This window comes from Leishmania infantum, chromosome 28, assembly GCF_000002875.2.
Source record: "Leishmania infantum JPCM5 genome chromosome 28".
NCBI lineage: Eukaryota > Euglenozoa > Kinetoplastea > Trypanosomatida > Trypanosomatidae > Leishmania > Leishmania infantum.
This window is the reverse complement of record NC_009412.2, coordinates 65023-83967: the sequence shown is the minus strand read 5'-3', so window position 1 is coordinate 83967 and position 18945 is coordinate 65023. Positions and strand designations below refer to the sequence as shown.

The 18945-nt window shown below is 57.8% G+C and overlaps 6 protein-coding genes across 6 annotated transcripts; all 6 read right to left on the bottom strand.

Moving 5' to 3' along the window:
• Window positions 1-743: 743 nt before the first annotated feature.
• LINJ_28_0250 (putative propionyl-coa carboxylase beta chain) lies at window positions 744-1169 on the bottom strand (the record flags this gene model as incomplete). The annotated part of the gene is made up of 1 exon (XM_001470023.1): window positions 744-1169. The coding sequence occupies one exon, from the start codon at window positions 1167-1169 to the stop codon at window positions 744-746; it is 426 nt and encodes a 141-aa protein (XP_001470060.1).
• Window positions 1170-3821: 2652 nt separating this feature from the next.
• LINJ_28_0240 (glycerol-3-phosphate dehydrogenase (FAD-dependent), mitochondrial) lies at window positions 3822-5648 on the bottom strand (the record flags this gene model as incomplete). Its single annotated transcript, XM_001470022.2, has 1 exon — window positions 3822-5648. The coding sequence occupies one exon, from the start codon at window positions 5646-5648 to the stop codon at window positions 3822-3824; it is 1827 nt and encodes a 608-aa protein (XP_001470059.2).
• Window positions 5649-8447: 2799 nt separating this feature from the next.
• LINJ_28_0230 (hypothetical protein, unknown function) lies at window positions 8448-9434 on the bottom strand (the record flags this gene model as incomplete). Its single annotated transcript, XM_001470021.1, has 1 exon — window positions 8448-9434. One exon carries the CDS (start codon window positions 9432-9434, stop codon window positions 8448-8450), a length of 987 nt encoding a protein of 328 aa, XP_001470058.1.
• Window positions 9435-10601: 1167 nt separating this feature from the next.
• Window positions 10602-11669, bottom strand: LINJ_28_0220 (conserved hypothetical protein; the record flags this gene model as incomplete). Its single annotated transcript, XM_001470020.1, has 1 exon — window positions 10602-11669. The coding sequence occupies one exon, from the start codon at window positions 11667-11669 to the stop codon at window positions 10602-10604; it is 1068 nt and encodes a 355-aa protein (XP_001470057.1).
• A 3058-nt stretch (window positions 11670-14727) lies between these two features.
• On the bottom strand, window positions 14728-15156 carry LINJ_28_0210 (histone H2B variant; the record flags this gene model as incomplete). The annotated part of the gene is made up of 1 exon (XM_001470019.1): window positions 14728-15156. One exon carries the CDS (start codon window positions 15154-15156, stop codon window positions 14728-14730), a length of 429 nt encoding a protein of 142 aa, XP_001470056.1.
• Window positions 15157-17715: 2559 nt separating this feature from the next.
• On the bottom strand, window positions 17716-18717 carry LINJ_28_0200 (conserved hypothetical protein; the record flags this gene model as incomplete). Its single annotated transcript, XM_001470018.1, has 1 exon — window positions 17716-18717. The coding sequence occupies one exon, from the start codon at window positions 18715-18717 to the stop codon at window positions 17716-17718; it is 1002 nt and encodes a 333-aa protein (XP_001470055.1).
• Between the last annotated feature and the right edge of the window lie 228 nt (window positions 18718-18945).

The window sequence follows — 18945 nt, the reverse complement described above, 5'->3', positions numbered from 1 at the left end:
TCGAGCACGCCAGCCTGCACCTTCGGCTGGTTCGCAATGATGCACACGGAGCGGCCCTCAACGCGGGCGAAACCGCAGATGATGTTCTTGGCAAACTGCGGCTGTATCTCGAAGAAGGAGTCTTGGTCGATCACAGGGAAGATAGCGTCGCGCATGTCGTACGCCTCCTTCACCTCCACCGGCACGACCGTGTTCAGCGAGGAAAACATTCCCCGGGTGGCGGGTTTTTCCACCCCCTCGCCCCACCCCGGGGAAAAATTCCCCGTTTTTCCCATTGGGCGAAATACAAATATAAGGGGGGGGGGGAACTCTCCCCCTTTCCCACCAATTTTTTTCTGGGAAATTTCCCCCCCCCAACCACCCCCCTTTTTTGGTGGGGGTGGCACCCCGGGAAGCCCCCCAAAATACCGGCCCCTTGGGTGGGCCAAAAAATTTTTTTTCCCCCCCGGGGGGGTTTCCCCCCCTCCCTGGGGGCCGTTTTAAAAATTTTGGGGGGAGAATTTTTTCCCCCCAAAAAAAAAAAATACCGGGGGGGGGGGGGGGGGGAAAATAAAAAAGAAAACCCCCCCCCCGCCAAAGGGGCCCCCCCTTTTATTATTTTGAAAAAAAATTTTTTTGTGTTGAGGCCCCCCCCCCCCCAAAAAAAAACGGTGTTTTGTGGGGGGAAAAAAATAATATTTTTTTTCCCCCCCCCCCCGGGGCGCCCCCCCCCCTTTTTTTTTAAAACCCCCCCCGCGCCGCTTTTAATTGTTGAAGCCGATCACTGGCACGCCGATCTTGGCGGCCTCCTCCATGATGCGCACCACTTTGGCGGCGTTGGAGCCGGAGAGAGAGCCGCCGAACACCGTAAAGTCGTGCGAGAAGAGAAACACAGGGCGGCCAAAGACTTTGCCCGCACCCGTAACGAAGCCGTCACCAGGCACCCTCCTCTTCTCCATGCCGAAATTGTGGCACTCGTGCTCAACCAGGGCATCACGCTCGCGGAACGTGCCGGGGTCGCAGAAGAGCTGCACGCGCTCCATGGCAGTCAGGCGCTTCTTCTTGTGACGTGACTTCTCAGCGGTGGTCGGCTTGTGTGTGTGGCGGTCAAATTCCTTTGTTAGCTGCGTGGAGCTCATCCCGCCCACACCCATGGCCGCGAAAACCACCCCACATCGCAACCGGCGCATCGTTTTGTTTTGTCTGTTTTAACGCTGGTACGTGAGTGCTTGAGCGTTTCTACTCTTTTCGTTGTTGCGCTCACATGCAAAAAGATCGACGGAGGGCGAAGAAGAACCCGAAAGAAAAAAGGGAGGAGCGAGGTGTGCAGAGACTGAAATCAAGTCCGACACACACACGCACACACTCCCTCGCCTACAAAACCGACAAAGACGCGAGAAAGAGAGACATAGAGCGTGAGGGGGTCAAGTAAAAGCCTGCAGGGAATCGAGAAAGAAAAAAAAACGAGAAAGAGAAACGGAAAAGGAAGATGATGTGTTGTGCGCACCTGCGTAAGAGGGGGAGGGAGGGCGGTTTAGCCCTTATTGGATGGATCCGCGTGTCGTTTCTTTTTTCCCAGTTGTGGCTGCCTGTGCTGCTGTTTCTTTCGGCCACGGTTCTGACGTGGTGTGGCTCCCTGGTGAAGATAATAGACAGTTGAGGCTCGAAACGAGCGTGGGGAGGAGGGAGAGGAGCCGTCAGTGTGTGTGCAGATACCGGTGCCAGATGAAGTGGAAGCGAGATAGGGAGGAGAGGGGACAGACAGTTGTGAGCGGATGGCGAGAGAGGGAAGGGAGGTGAGGGGTCAAGGGGACGACAGAGAACGAAAGGGGAGCGAAACAGACGAGGGCAGTGAAGGAGAAACGGGCGCCCGCACATAGGAGAAGGTCGACATGTCTGGCGAATTCATTGATGTTGAGGGGAGAGGGAGAGGGTGTTAGGAACAGGCGCACCCTTCGCGTTCCGGCATCGCTTTGCCTCCCCATCTGAACTACCGCTACCACCCCGGCCCTCTCCCGTCCAGCGCCACCCTGTCGAATCACAAGCACGAGAGCACGAAAATCGAGGGAAGAAAGGAAGGAGAGAGGTGAGAGGGAGGTAGTGGCATAAGATGGAGGTCGGCATCTCCGTCTGGCAATGACTAACCCTGTCGCTCTTCATTGCTCCATCTCCTTTCTCCCACGAATCGCCGTATATGTGCACGCTGCTTCTTTGTTTTCTTGTATCGCTGGTTGTCTAGTCACCGTCTCCGATCATTCCTTTCTTCAGTGGGTGGAGTTGTCGAGAGAGAGAGAGAAAGACAACAGCGCACCGGCACGAAGTCACGCAAAGGAAGCGTGACCAATACAAAAAAAAAACGAAGAAAAAATAAGACAGCGCTCGATTACTGCTCCCTGGCAAGCATGGCCTAACCTTGGAGACAGATGAAGAAGTAGAAGAAAGACGTCGCAGCCAGCTCAAACACAGCCACAAACGCGTACACACGCACCAGCAAATATCGGTGCCTCGCACGCAAGAACCAAACAGCAAAACAGGCGCGTATGTTAACGATGTACAAAAAAAAGAGGTGAGAAAGAGAAGGCATACAAAAAAGGAGGCGTAAAAGGACGGCATCGGCAACTGTAAACGCCAAGAATAGGATCCACGTGATCGTCAACCATGGGGGCACCTGAATAAGTTTGTGCGTGTGTCTGTGCATGTGTCTGTCTGTCAATGTGTTTGTGTTTGCTCGCCTGAGAAGTCGCCTCGCACACAGGCACACGGACTCGCACGTACCGACCTAACAGCACGAGCCACATCAGGACGGGAAAAAAAAAGAAGGTAAAGCGAGAACGAGATATGGAGGAGTAAAACAGAGGGGCCAACAACAACAAACAAACAAACAAGCAAAACACACAGACAACAGGAAACGAGAGAGCGGCATACATAAAAAAAAACTCGTGAAACGCACACCCGCTTTCTCTTCTCGCATTCCAACACGGCTATTCCGCCATACGACAGGCGTCAAGCACCTCTCCAACCCACGCTGCCTGGCCTCTGACGGCCCCCCTCCCCTATGCACGTGGTGCCAAGCAGCGCCAGACACACGCGCTACGGCAATGCGCAGACCCAGCCATCTGCCCACGGCAACCGCCGCTCGCACTCTACGCACTACCCCCGCCGCTGTGCAGGCCGCCTCACAGCCGGCCCATTATGCCGGCCGCCACCCCTGCGGTGCACCCCTCGCGGGGCGACACCCCGGCCCCCCCCCGCAGTGGGCGGTGTGAGGGTTGGGTGGGATTCGCTCGACTCCCGCTGGCGCTTTGCCCATCGATGTGGGCGGCACAGACGTGTTCACGGTCGCAGGTCGCACCGACACCGCCCCACTCCGGGACCTGGCCGCCGGCGTCAGCAGCGACGCATCGCTCTGGCGCCTCCGGACACATCATGAGGGCGCGTTTGAGCTTGCCACCACCAGAAGTGGCCTCGCATTGGCAGGGATAGCGAAGAGGGTGGGCGGTGGGGGGCTGCTTCGCTCCTCCGCACACAGAGAGAGAGCGAGCGAGCGCCCCCCCCTGTGTCCTGAGATGCCACGCTGAGGTGGCCCCTCCCCACCCCCGCACGACATTGGGGTCTTACAGAGTGTGCCGATTGGGCAAATCAGAGACGCTATGGGCAAGGGAAAGTACTCGACGCCTCTGGCTGGTGGCCGTAGCAGAAGCGGGACAGGGCAAAAGACAGGCGACGTCTCTCATGTCTCCCTGTTCCGCTCACTCCGTTCTCAATCTTCTCCGCGTGAGCATCTCGGACTCTTCGCCTTTTTCCCAATCGGGTGCGGCGACATCAGGCCGGCTCGCGTGAGTCTACCTGCCCTGGAAGGAGGCGAGGGCGGAGTAAGCGGCCGCCCTCTCCGCATTGCGCTTCGAGTTCCCCCAACCCTTAACTTGCCCCATGAGCTCTGTCACACGTGGCACCACCTGCTCCGCCTGCTCGGCGTTCACAAAGGCTATCCGGGTGCGGCGAGCGATGAAGTCCATGACGTGCTCGCAGTGTTCTCCCTGAGCCGCATAGACAACCTCGGCCTCGACCACTGGCGAGTCCTTCGCCAGGCGCGCCATCAGCTTGGAGTCCTTCGTGGCAACGGCCATCACCTCGCCGTAGCGATCACCGTAGTTGGAGCGCCAGTGCTTATGCACGTCCTCAGGGATGCCCAAGGGGGCGGTGGACGCGACTTTGTCAAGATTCCGCGCACCCACGAGCACCAGGTTCATAGTACAGCAGGGCTTGAAGTCGGCCTTGCCTTTCATGAGAGTCCTCTGCAATTCGTCCACCGCCTCCTCTGCCATCTTACGGTAAGTTGTCCACTTCCCGCCGGTGATGTTCAGCACGTGCGACTTCGGATCCACCGCGATGACGTGCTCGCGCACGATGTTCTGCGTGCCGCCGCCCCTCAGCTTCTGCGCCTTCGGAATCGCGAGCGGGCGAATGCCGGTCCACGCGGATTTCACTGCCTCCGGCGGCACGCTGCCGATGAAGGGTCTGATGTTCTCTAGGAGGAAGTCCACGTCCGCTTGTGGCACCGGCGGGTTGGACTGCACGTCACACGTGTGGTCTGTGGTGCCAAGCAGGCAGCCACCGAGCCACGGAATGGCAAAGACGACGCGGCCGTCGTTCGATGGCACGACCATCGCCTCGCGCTCCCTCGGGCAGTACTTGCGGTCAATCACGATATGCGTGCCAGCGGCCGGGAACATGTCGAGCTGCCTTTCGGCACCCTTTGCAAGCTTCTCGACCTCGCCGCTGAAGGGACCACCTGCGTTGATGATAGACCTGCTGTATACCTCGATCGTCTTCCTGGCGATGCTTTCCTCGATGATGGCGCGCACCAGCTCATCGCCCTTGTCGTCCTTCACCACCTCCATCTGCTTCACCCTGGCGTAGTTCACCGTGGCGGCGCCGTAGCAAGCTGCCGTCATGGCCACCGAGTAGCAGAGCCGTGCGTCATTCATCTGTCCGTCATAGTAGCGCACAGCGCCGAGGAGGGCGTTGTTGTCCTGATCCATCTTCCTCAGCTTCGGATAAGCTTTCATCACCTCGTAGGGAAAGAGGAAGCTAGAGTATTCCAGGGTGCCACCATAAAAAGCGGCCATGAGGTCGTACATCTTCGCACCACACCAGTACATGCCAATATCGATCGGGTGATAGCACGGCACCAGTGTTGGCAGACTGTGGCACAAGTGTGGAGCCTGGTGGATCATGATGGTGCGCTCGCGCAGCGCCTCAGCCACAAGCTTCAGCTGCATGGGGTCCGCCTGAAAAACAGCCTTCTGCAGGTAGCGGATACCGCCATGGATGAGCTTCGTGCTGCGACTGCTCGTCTCACCAGCGTAGTCGCCCATGTCCACCATGCCGACCGACAAGCCGCGCGTGACGGCGTCCAGGGCAGACCCAGCGCCGACGCATCCGCCGCCAATGATCAGCACGTCAAGCGGGTTCGTCACCGAGTTGTGCGCCTTCAGCGCCTGCACGCACATCTCGCGCGTCGGCACAGTCTCGTACTTCAGCGGCGGACACTTGCTTGTGTCAAATCTGCGCTGCGTCCAGGCGGGGTTTGTGTAGCTGAAGCCCACCATCCCACCGAAGACGGCCACGCCGGCGCCGATAACGTATTTCACGGCGGTAGCGGCCATTGCTTCGCTCTCCTGTAATTCAATCGAATGGGAAAGTGTTCGGGGGTTTCTCTCCGGCGCACGCACAAGGACAGAGAGAGCTACAAGTGATGAAGGGGAGCGCGGGGACGGCGGACAGAGGAGAGAAGCGCTTTCTCCTGTGCACCTCTTTTGCGAATAGCGCGAATACAAAGAGGGGGCGGCGACGGAGAAGACGGGCGTCCTTCTGCCCTTGGCCTTTATCGTCCTCAGGAGGGGGAGAGAATATGGGTATGCACAGCGAAACGAGATGCGCGACCCTGATGGAGGTGCCTTCTCCACCGGCACAAGTGGGGCTGTGTATGTGTGTCTGTGAGGGAGGGGGAGGCAGGGAAGATTCACTGTTGGTGCGGCACAGAACACGCAAAAAACGGATGGATGCGAAAGGAGTACGGCGTACGGTCCAATACATGTGACAATGCCGACAGATGTGGTAGACAAAAGGAAAAAAGAGGCAAGGCGATTCAAATAAGGAGGGCCTTGCAGACGTACGCAAGAGGAGGAAGAGAGGAAGGCGTCACGTTATAAATATAGAGAGAGACGAAGCGAAATCCCAGAGCGCCTTTGAAAGGCGGCTCTGGGTCTGCGTGTTGGAAGAGGCAGATGTTGACTGGAGAACGACCACAACCACCACGTCTCACGACAGAGAGAGAGAGAGACAGAGCCACAGAGACTGGGGGAGGGGAAGGTGGAAAAATTCAAGTGGGAGAGGGCGACTGCAGGGCAACCAATACTAGTGTTTTGCTGGGGTGGGTTAGTGGGTGGGTGTGAGCGATGCGACCGGATATGTGCATGCGTAAAGGTGCGCGGGGGATGAGACGGGGGCGCGCAGTGTTGTGCGAAGAAAGCAGAAGATGGCGGTGCGCGGTGGCACCCACGCAGGTGAGGCGCAGTCAAGGGATGTTCCGTGAGAGGGAAAACAACTAGAGCGTCGCTTACGGGTTCAGTCATAAGAGGCAGCACGCCCATCTACAAGACCTTCGCTCTTCGAGAAACGCAGGGCACTGTTCTGTGCCTGCAGAGAGAACCGGCACGAGGACTCGAGCGTTTGCTCAGCAGCATGCGTTTGACGCTGCAAGCGCCCACGTGGAAGGGCAGCTTCCATCGGGGCATCATTGTCACCCCCCAGCAGCGGTACTCCACGGCAGGGAGGTTTGACCGAGAAGAGAGGTCATGTGTCTCCCCCACCTCATCCACAGTGGCCCCACTCCATCCTCTTTTTTTTTGTGGCACGAGTGTGTGCGCATGCATCCTTTACGTGTCGTCCGGGTGATGGTGTGCGGTAGCAAAAACAAAACGGAGGCGGGCAAAGAAAGGAAAGCAACCTTGAGGAATATTTGCGGTGCAGCGCCGGGCCTCCGTGTAAAACCGCGCCAGCCACCCGCTCCCTTTCGCTCATCTTTTGAGTCGATCAAGCCAGCACTTCACGAGCGTGCGGGTGCGACAGAGGTATGCGGAAGGCCATGAGCGACCGGTGAGCGTGTGCACGGCTGCCTGCGCGACAAGGAGCTTCCCCTCAACAAGCTCCATGTTCGACTTGCGTCGAAGAGACCCCAAGACGTAGCTCTGTGGGAGGGGAAGGGCAGCACCTCCTTTTTCAACTGCCGTGTCAGCTGCTGATCCCCTTATTCAACGACGCCCTGCCTCTGTGCAATAAAGACGTCCATCAACCGGCCACGGGCGCTTGCGCGTATGTTTGAAACACAAGACAGCAAAGAAAAGATATAAAGAAACGGTCAGAACGAACAGGGGGAAACGGGGTCATCGCAGACGACCTCTGCTGCACCGTGCGTCTTTTTTGTTGCTGTTGGCCCGGTTGTGAAAATCATGTGCGATCAAGGGACCATGCAACCGGGCAACCACACGTATGAGCATGTGTCCTCCGTTCCTCTCACGTTTCGAAGGTGAAGGCTCAGCGAGGAGCAGAGGAAAGACGGAGGGGAAGCGGTACAACATGAATGCCCACGCTCCTCTAAAGGGATGTGATGGATGGAGAATGTAGACAGAAGCGCACAGAAAAAAAAGGACATCAATTTCGAGGCGGCGTTTTTATGTTGTCGCTCGTGCGAACCAGGAGAACAACGCGGGCGGAGAGCCGGCGGGGTAGGGGAGGCGAGGTGATGGGGCTGTCAACGGCGTGTGAGAAGAAGTGCGTGCAGGCGCACGTACGCACCAGCACACACAAAGCACACCCGCCCTCGCGTGGCAAAACGGCAAACAACAAAAAAACGGAGCGACACCACAAGAGCCACACGCGCTGCCAGAGGGCCCATCACATACCCAAAAAGGAAGCAGAGAGGGTGGAACCCGGCAGTATCGCCGGTATCGCAGTGTCACCTAATCATGGCGCAAAGGCAAAACAGAGACTGGCGAGCTACGACACCGAAGAACGAACAACGCGTTCTTCACTGCTGCACACGCGCACAACGAACACCATCGAACCACCAACGACAAGCAGAGGGAAAAGTCGAGAATGAAAAGTGCGGGACATGGGAAACAGCATAAACTGAGCAGCACAAGTAAGAGAAGCATAGAGCCGAAGCAACGGAGCACTCTTTACCCCAACAAGTCACGCGCATATGTGGGGTTATCGCGCGCGTGTATACACCGTCATTCTACCGTTTGGATGATCAAGGCATACGGATAACGACGGCGAGAGCCGAAGAAGAAAAAGGAACTAAGTAGAGGAGATGAAGAGAGCAAGTGCGTCACCGGCAGGGAAACTTGGCTTTGATCCGCTCGCAGGAGCACACGTATGCCCTCTCGAATCAGCGCTGCAGCCTACAGGGAGACGGGGAAGTCAGCAAAGAACCGACAACCTTGGTGATGAAAGCCGTAGGAAGCACCGAGGCACTCGCAGTGGCGTTTATACGGCACCATGATTTCACGGAACTTCTCTGCGGAAATCGGTGCGTTACCAAAGTCGCCGAAGAGAGCTTGAAAGACGGCCACGCGCTCCTCCGGAGGCACATCCGACGACCCTCGCTCGGTTCGCATGAAGTCCTCCTGAATGACCCGACGACGCAGCACCTCCGTGCTGTCCACCATCGGCGCAGGGTTCGCAGCGACCCTCGACTCCGAGACGGAGATCACGCTGTCAGGGTCCACGTTCACCGTCTGACTTCTCTGAGTCTCGTCATAGTACATGGAGGCAAGGTCGTCGCTGTTGCAGGCACCTTCGGACCAGTACGAAGAGAGCTGCTCTGGCTCTGCCTCCTTAATGGCAGCTTCGATCTCGCTAACACGTGCGGCGGCCTCGTCGCCCATCAGAAGAGGAATGAGCGCCGACACCTCCACCTCCTCGGTGGCCTTCAGCTGGGTGTATGAAGGCTCCTGAGGGGCCGGCGGAGACGGTGCCGCCTCCTCTTGCGTCTCAAGCACACCCAGCGAGTGCTCGCCAACCGCGTCCTCCGACGCACCAAGGAAAGGTACGCCCGGCGGCGCTACATTGGCCACCGGCGTAGATGCAGACACATCCGCAGGAGCACATTCTGTTTCGGAAGGTTTCCCTTGCTCTGCCATGTTCAGCTCCACCCACGACTCTGCAGAGCTCTGCGAAAGGCGCTCGCCATCATCTTCCTCTTCAAGAGATGCGGTGACGTTCGTCTCGCCGTGCAGCACCGTGGCCGACACATCTTCCGTGAGCAAGGTCTCATCGCGGCCGCGCACCTGCGGCGTCGCACAACCCAGGTGCCCGTCCGCCGCCTTGCCCTGAGGGGTGGCGAGAACTCTGGCCTCCGTCATTGTGTCCGGCCCGTCAGGTGCCATTACGGACCACGAGCTCGAGTCTGAGAGGCAGTGGTGCGGAGCAGACATATCCGTGCGCGTGAAGAAAGGCAAAGAGGGTGAAGCACCACTGCAGCTCTAAAGGCGGGAGGGGTGCAGCGAAACGGGAGCAGCTGCAGGTGAGGGGAGGTGGAGAACACCAGGGAGAGAGGTATGAGTATGTTCACAGGCGGCAGAGCCGCGAGGAGAGAAACACAATATGAAAAGGCGTCTGCCGAGCCAGTCACGGAGCACAAAGGACGGCGAGAGTCGTAAGAGACGACGCAGGCGGGAGGCAGCGGCGTTAAGCGACAGGGAGAGGAGAGGAAGAGAGACACGGCAGCCAAAGAAGAATGAAAATATCGGGGGCGAGACAAAATGTTGATGATCAGGCGGCAGTAATAGCAGAAACCACAGCGAAGACTCGCATGTTCGCTTTCCGGTTGTCGCCGTCATGGACACGTAGATGAGTGACGAGGGGAGTGTGTCGGCGGTGGATGTGGCGCGCAAAGGAGCCCGTGACGCGCAACAAAAAGAAAAGGAGAAAGAAAGAAGACAAGAACAGAGATGAAGAGAGCGAGAGGGAGGAAAGTTTCGAGAGAAAGGAAGTGGGCACGCAACATGCGGATGCGAAAGGAGAGAAGGTTATGCGTGTGCAAGGGAGAGAGCAAGAGCCAGCGAGCAAAGAAGGGCAGCACCGCCAACATTTTCATGCGGCGCTGGAACATCCCGGGGGAGGGTACGACGCCCTACACTTTTGGTACCAAACAGAGAGAAGGTGTCCGTGTTTCATGCAGCCGTTTCATTACTAATCTGCTCCTCTTCTTCTCTCGGCAAGGGAGCAGAGGGAAAAAAAAGCGACGGTGAGGAGGCACACGTGCCCTACCCTGCTGGTACGGCAGTTGCTCAGTGCTACAACGAGGCATGCGCGGGAAAGAAACACATGCACAAGCCTGAGGGACCCTCTACCAGCACCCCACTTCACTCTCAGATGCCACGAGAAAAGCGTCCGTGAGAGCGAGAAGGGCATCCCTTCACGGCCGCATCCTTTTCAGCGCATCTGCGCATCGTCCTTGGCGCAGTCCCCAACTTTGCCGCAGGTGTGCCGCAACTCGGCCCCACAGAGGGGGTGGGGCGTACCGTTTCCACCCACCGCTCACAATCTCTGTATCAGATGAGACTCGTCACCTCCTCATCGGCGTGGTCGTCGGAGTCGAGCAACGACGGAGGCGGGCTGAGCACTTTTTTGAAGTTTTGCCACACTCTTCGCGGCTGCAGCAGCACATGGAGTGAGTTTTGCTTTCTCATCGACTCCCGCCGTGTGGTCGAGGACAGCGTGAGGTAAACGTAGATGCACAACATCGCCCCCACCAGTATCACGACGATTCCATCCAGCAGCAGCACAAGAATTGCAGCGAGGTGAGAGCCGGTGTGCTCGTCGGGTGCGAAGCTCCGTCGGCCGCCTTGCATGGTTGGGTACGGCGTCTGCAGCACTTTCAGACCTGTCTGGTTTTCCTCATAATCAGGCGTGAACAGGTCGTAGAAAAGATAACGCGACAGCCAGACAACACCGATCATCGTAGACGAGCAGCACGAGAGGAGATACAACGTGAACCAGCGCAGGTTGCGCACTCCGACGCAGCCACCAAGAACACTGCAGTGGTGGTCGTGCTCCAGCACGCATACGTTACATTGATAGCAGTGGGCGCACCGAGGAGGACGACGCAGCTGGCACTCTCTGCAAAAGACAAGCTGCACGTTGCCCTCTAGCGGGTCCTTTTCGCCGCGCCGCAGGCGTGGATAGATGCCAGGGTCGATCGAGGTGGTCAGGAAGTGCGACGTGAAGGTGGTTGCCAGCATCAAGAGTGTAAAAATGTACTCGCGCCAGCCAACTTGGTGCCACACCAGCGCCATGTTCGCGATGATCAAAACGACGGTAATGCACATGGGAATGGCGCCAATACGAAAATCCGTGCTAAAGTAAAGCTTGAGGCAAAACAAGTGCCGCCGCCGAAACGTGCCAAGCGCCTCCCCGGACGGGTTGCGACGGCGCATGTAGAGGGAAGGATCCACCGCAGGGAAGTGCAGCTCCTTCGGCTTCGGCTTTGGAGTCAGCGCTGGTGGAACCTTCATGGAGACACTGCGCGCTGAGGCACGGGTGGGGTTGCTGGGGGCGCCTGGTGCATCGCACCGCTGATAGTACAACATCATCGGCGCCTCAGCCATAAACGCGCTCATGACTGCGCGATTCGACGAGACGAAAGAGTCGACGAAGTGGCACAGAGAGCGGATGCGCACGCCCACGCACACGTGAGCAAACAAACACAGAGACGATAGGGGGGAAGGGCACACCTGTGAGTCGCTCTCTTCCGCTCATCCTCAGCGGTGCGATAAGGGGAGTGAGGCGGCCACTGCCAGCGCTTGACCTCGACAGGCTGGTCCGCGCTCTTCGAAGGAAATGACAAGAGAAGAGACATACAGAGGAGAAGCAGAGGGTGAAGGAGGTGGTGGGAGGGCGGCGCTGTTGGCCGAATGCGGTGCACCGCAGCAACCAATAAAAAAAACGAAGCGGCATCAGCAACGAGCAAGGGCCGAAGGAGGGAGGTGGGCGGCGCTCGCGGACCCATTGGCTGAGGCAGAGGAGTGCAAACACAAAAAAGGGCGCCGCTGAGAGAATGGGCGGAGGTTACTGTCAGGGAAGCAACTCGGCCAGGCGGAGGAACAGAAATAGCGGCCTTCGTATGCGCGTTCGGCCCTACAGCCAGCCGCGTAACGCGACCTGCTCAGTCGACTACCACCGCCGCGAGAAGCTGTAGGACGGAACAAGAGGGGGTTCTTTGATGTGCTTGCACAGCACATGACGCGTCGCTGGGCCTCTCACTATCCTCTACTACCAATGGTGAGCCGAAAGAGAAAAAGAAAGGCGCTCACACACAGACTAGCATGCACACGGAGACGCAGAAACGCACATAGACGTCATCGACCTCCTGCGCAACACAGCGTTGCGTGTTAATGCTACCCTGGCTAGCATCGCTGCACACTTCAGCTTTCCTCTTCCGGGCAGCAAGGACGGACTAGCACACAGCATCTCAGCTATTTTTGCAAACACCTGCACGGCCAACATGTGCCGGGTAGTCAACCCAGGCTTGCGCAGCTGAATCCCGTCATCGTGCGCCCCTCTCCCGATGTCGTGTTCATCAGCGGTAGCAGTACGTAGCGGCCTGTATCGACCGTCACGGGGATCATGAGGATCCCCATGGTTCCCGCCATATAGCCAAGTGAAGCCGAACGCGCAGCGTGGCACTGTTTTGCAAGCTGTCAAGAGCCTCCGCTGCTCCACGCACTGGCCCAGCCCGGAAAAAGCAGTCGCCTCCAGTCCTTTTCCAGCGTGGCGCCGTGAGCTACAAGTGCCATAAAAACTATACCAGAGTACAGCTGTGCAGTGTCGAACAGAAGATATTGCACGAGCCAGTGCTGACCACGCTCGCCGATGCCGTGTAGGGTGCAGTGGCGATGATGCTTGAGAACACATACATCGCAGCTATAGCAGCGTGACGCACGGGGTGGGTGGTGCAGCTGATACCCCCGGAAGTAACAGGGCGTCGTTGCAGATGGAATAGAAGATGACGAGGAAGGCAGATCCACTGGCTTAGCGGTGTGCCCTTTCTCTTATGCCTCTGGCACCGTCTCTCGCTGCCCCCCCCCCGCAGGATAGATGCTGAGGCCCAACAGGAGCATCGCATAAAAGCTTGACTGGGTGCATAGCAGCGACGTGCTCGCAACGATGGTGTGGCTGCGCGACCACCATTCAAGCTAGAGTACCATAGCGGACGCAGCCGAATCAGTCTCCCAACTGTGCAACAAAACCCATGCGTACCGGTTTGGTGCCACCGAGAGACGGCCACGGAGAAGCAGCTCACGGTTGCCAAAGACACGCGTGGTCCCTCGTCAGCACTTCAGCGGTGCAGACTGCTTCCCTACACTACACACGTGAACAAAACAGCAAAAACTGCGGACAGTGAAGACAGTGCCATGCGACCCGTAGCGACGCCCACCTCCGTCGCGATCGCTGTCATGGACTCCGGCACATGCAGCACGGTGGCCATGCGTTCGGAAGCAACGCAGGAACGGTAGAGAAATGAGCGAAGGAGTGATGCGAGCATGGCATACAGAAGAGGAAGCTGTAGAGGAAGAGACGCCGTTCACCCATCAGCACGACGGCCGGGTGGTGATGGCACGGGCAGCGAAGGCGCAGACCGGCAGCGCCATTGCCTCGCGGAGCTCTGCTCTCTCATTGACAACGCAGTAAGCGTAAGCTCAAGACACCAACGCAGCTCTTAGAAACGCACTGCCCCCTCCCCCTCACCTCCCCCCGGCCGCAAGCACGGGCATGGTTCGTGTGAGCCACACATACCTCATTGATAGTAAACAAATCTTCATCGGAGAGAGACGGCGAGACGTTGCTTTTTTTTTGGTTGTTCCCTGAGTAGGGCTCTCTAAAGCATCTATACCTGCTGTGCTTTACCGTAGCCCCTCGTCTTTCATCTTCAGCACGCAAAGACAACAGCGGCAACAACAACGAAACGCACACAAACGCACAAGAGCATACATATATTTGTATAAGACGAGATACGCCGATTGAGTTGAGAAGCTCCACGCTGATCTGCTGTACACCGCAGCCCGCCTTTGCATGACGCGTGTGAAAAAAAAAAGGCTTTCTCGAGAAGCGGGCATCTGCGTCCGTGCGCAGAAGCATCCAGCAGTAAACCACAGAAAACCGGTCGGAAGCAAGAAACGAAAAAAAAGAGAGAGCAAGCAAGCGATATCGGCGCGAACAGAAGCGAAGACACCCATGCAAGCGCATGCGTGCTCGCCGAAGCAACAGAAAAACCAAGCGATGCGCACACGCAGGCCAACCCAAACACGCACTCTCACAAACGCAAAAATCGCGAAGACGTAGAAGGAGAGAAATCAACCACAGCACGCACAGCCGTCTCACTGAGAGAGCCGCACGCCCCTCTCACCGTTGTCGCTCGCTGCCCCATCCACTTCACATCAGCGATGGAGCACACACTCCAAACAAAACAGAGAAAGAAAAACAAAAACAGCTCTATGACGCGTCTGGAAAGGAGAGTAAGCGACAAAAAGAAAAGAAATGGAGAACGGGTGCACACGCGCCATCGGCACTCGTGTGCGTGAAGACGAGTCACGCCTACATAAGCACAGCATAACAAGGGCAAGAGTAAAGGCGAAAGGGGTAAACAAACGTTTGCGTAGCTTGCAGCGGAGCCACGCTCTAAATGCCACCCTGAGCATACGCCTCCCCGCGGGAAGCGTTGTACTTGGCGACAGCCTTGGTGCCCTCGCTCATGGCGTGCTTCGCCAGCTCCGGCGGCAGCAGCAGACGGGCCGACGTCTGGATTTCGCGAGCTGTCAGAGTCTTCACCTTGTTGATCTTGGCGACAAAGACGGCCTCGGTCTGGATGCGGTTGAACATGTCCTCAATAAAGGAAGAAAGCACGCGCACGGCTGCCTTGCTCAGCGTGCCGCGCTTAAAGAAGCGGCGCAGAGCGCGGTGGATGTACAGGTCCCAGTGCTGGCTGCGTTTGTGGTTGTGGCGGCGCTTTTGATCATCGCCTGACTTGGGTGCCTTACCCGCCGAGCGCTTGCCCTTGCCCTTACCCCCCAGCGGGATCGGACGCTTTCCACCCTTGGTCGGAGGCATGTTGGACGGGAAGAGACAAGACAGGAAAGGGGTGTGAGATGTTGTTGAGGTTGGAGCGGAGGTCGAAATATATATATATATAACAGGAGGGCAGAGGCGGCACCAAGGAACGAGTTCACGAGAACTGGTTGATTCAAAATGCGTGCGTCGAACGATGCGACGCATGAAACCGGAAAAGTAAGAAGGAGGGCAGCGTTGACGATGGGAGAACGACGCGGTGACAGTGGGAAAAGTGTAGAGCAGACGTGAGTAAGGGCAGAAAGGAGCAACGAGGGGAGAGAAATTGGGTGGAGGCTTGTCAGTCACTGAAGAGGAGAACAAAGCGGGGAGACTGGGATGTGCCCATATGCACGCGGGAAGAAAAAAACAGGAGCACCCGCATTTTGCTGCGAGTCTCTTGGCTCGCATATGTGCGGCAGTACTAGAAGCGCACTAGAATGGGCAGCAACGGTGCCGCCCACGTCTGCGCGTTGCTAGAGGGACAATGCGGGCGCCGTGGCTCGTAAAAGGACGGAATGGCGCATCGTAAGGGGCAGGCAGCCGAGACGGCGTGGCGTCCACCGCATGGCTTCAAGGAACGATGTCGCACTCACAGGCGTGGGGGATGGCTGATGGAGTAACACCTCCGCATAGGAACTCGAGACCGGAAGGGAAGACGCAAAGTGCAGCGGAAGGCAGCACGTCATCGCCGCGCACGGCATCCTCACGCGCAAAAGATCGACTCGTCGAAGCGACTGCTTTCCCGTGAACCGGCTTCTCAAATGCAAATGTTAAATCGGTTGCGTTGCCCTCCCTTCTCCAGTGTGGGTGGTGATGCGAATGTGTGTATTAGCGGCTGGGCTGCCGCTTTCCACCGCCGTCGCTCCTTTCTCAACAACCCTCCGCGTGACCTCGCATTAGGCGCTGTAGATCGTGTTCTCCGTACCTGAAGAAGAGCGCCTACCGCCCTCCGTCCCCCCTCCCCCACACACCTGACCAATCGCCTTCTCTCTGTCTCTTCTCGTGCGCCGTCCCCGCAACGCCATCTGCCTTCACCTCTCACCGGGATGGGCGCGCGCATGCGCGGACAAGGCGGGCTCTCCTTTTAGGAGTGAGCATGTGGGCGAAAAAGGCGTTGAGGGAAAGAGACAACGCACCGATACGTCGGGGAGAAGAACACACACGTGACAAGCGCGAGCGCAGTACAGAAGAGGGAGGCTGAGCGGTGGGTGGGAGCGCGCTGGTGGGGCTTCGAGAACAGAAGGGTGAGCGGCGGAAACAGGAATGAGGAAAGAAAAGGACGGCCGGAAGAAGCCGACCAGAGACACGAATGAGCACGTGCTCCCTCCAGCATCTTGGTCTTTCAGTGGCGTCCGAGCTTGTGGGTTGTCACAGAGCACTTGGCCTGCGCAATTTTCTATCTGGAGCGGAGGTGTCCACTTACATGTGCATCTTGTCACAGCACCGCACAACGTGGCATCGCGTGCTTGCGTGTGTGCGTTTCTGCTCGTGCGAATGCATTAAGATGTGCATATCTTGTAAAAGCCTACACTCCTGACTGGCGTGTGTCGTGTCAGTGATGCAACAGGACGAAACAACACAAGGAAACATTCTAGCCCTCTCGCATAGGAAAGCACGGCCCCTCATCACTGCCAACGAGCGCTCAAGGATTCGGAAGTCTCCCTCAACCCTCCCATCTCACTGTCCGCCTTCACTCAGAGAGGCACACAATCCTCGTTTTCACACGCACGCGCCTCCCTTTTCGATTTGGAGTGCACGGGTGGGCGCCTGTGAGACGCGCACGCGCACATACACTGGTGCAGGCGCACGGGGGTAGAGGGAGAATGATGTGATACTGCAACATGACGTCAATACGAGCACGGAGAAGTCGTGCCAGGCGGGCGACGACGATATGCAGCAGGCAACCACGTCCCCGTCACTTGCACTCCTGCCGGTGGCTCACGCAGGGAGAGAGGCAGCGAGACACTAAAGAGCACTAGAGCACAGATTGGCTAAAAAAAGAGAATAGAGAAATACGTGCCAGACCGAGCGGTGCCCATCTGCTCACTCTCAGCCTTCGCAGTCGCGCAGAAGAAGACGGGAGACGGGGGAACGGCAGAGCAGAAGAAGGAACATAGAAGGAGCCGGTGTGGTAGGCAAACACACATACCCAGACACACGCCGGCGGACAGACACACACGTCAACAAAAGGGCAGAACCACTCCTCAGCGACAGGACATCTGTTGAGGATAACGACGCCCACCGCCTCCGCACGGCTTCGAAAACAACGCCGTCACTGGCTCCCCCCCGCTTCAGCCCACGCCAACGGTTCTACAGTCAAGAAAAGAAGGGCGAGATGGCGAGAACAGGCTGCTGCTTCGCTGCGTAGAGGCGGACAATGAACCGGCGCATCGACCCTGCAGCAGTCGGACGCGTGGTGGCTCACAAACCGTGTCCATCGCTTCCTTGTTCTGTGTGTCACGGCAGGATGGCCTACGCTAAGTAGGACGCCTTGTTGCGCGTGGTAGAGGGGACCAGGCCAAGGACTTCGCAGACACCTTGACAACGAACGGACCCGTTTCACGGCACAGCAGCGAGCTGGTCATTCGTGGCGGTGGCGGCCGCGTGAGAAGAGAGCCGTTGCGCATACAGATGCTTGCGTTGTGGAGACTGCACCCACTTGTCGGCGACGGACAAGACCGCCTCGCGCAGGTAGATGTACTCATCAGGGGTGTTGTAAACAAAGGCGCTGATGCGTAGGTAGTAGCGGCCCTCGATCCGTTTAACTGGCACCTCGACTCGGGCGATGTCATGGAGGCTGTCTTGGATGTATGTTGCTGTGATGAGGCTGTCCTGCAGCTTCTCAGGTAGCTCCACCAGCGACATGAAGGGAGCGTGGCGAGCGACCCTGCGTGAGTGAAAAGCGATAGTGAGCATGTCTGCGGCAGATGACAAGAGGTGAGAGCAGTAGTCCCGCACCCGGTCGTGCCCCTGATTTTCCCAGAACTCCACAATCGCGGGAATCGATAGGTAGGTGCCGTAGTCACGTGTGCCGTCCCAGATAAACTCCGAGAGGAGGCCCTCTCCGGCTCCGTGCGAGAGCACCACGCTGTGCATCTTCGCCACGTCATCCGACCGTACCCAGAAGAAGCCCGCTGACTTGGGCGAGGAGAACCACTTGTGCAAGTTGCCTACAAAGACGGAGGGCTGCGACTCGGGCGGCAGTGCCTTGAAGTCCAGCTCAACCTGCAACGGCGCGTGAGCGCCGTCGACAATGATCTTGCGCACGCCACGTTGCCTCAGAGCTGGAATGATGTGCGTAAAGACGGGGAAGCAGAGCGCACTTGTGGACGTCACGTAGTCCAGTACAACTGTCGTACAGTTGGCGGGTAGCTGGCGGCAGATCTCCGCCGTTAGAGCGGTGTTGTCGCCCATCACCTCCGGGTCATGCAAAAACCTGTTCAGACAGATCTCATGCAGGGAAGCGCCGACCTCCTCACAGCGAAGCCACATCATCTTGTACACCGCCAAGTACTCCGTGTCAAAAAAAGCGACCACGTCATCCTTGACAATCATGCGCATGGCGCAGTTGAGGCCGAAAGTGGCGTTTGGCAGCAGCACCACCTGGCGTGGATCGGCGTGCAGGAAGCGGCTCAGAGCGCGGATGCTGTATACGATCAGTGGGAGCAGCTCCCGATCCACAAACCGCACCACTTCCGCCTCCATGTGCTCCTCGTAGAGCCACTTGATCAGCATAGCACCGACCAAGGTGCCGCCAAACGCGCCGTGATTGATAAGCACCATAGCAGG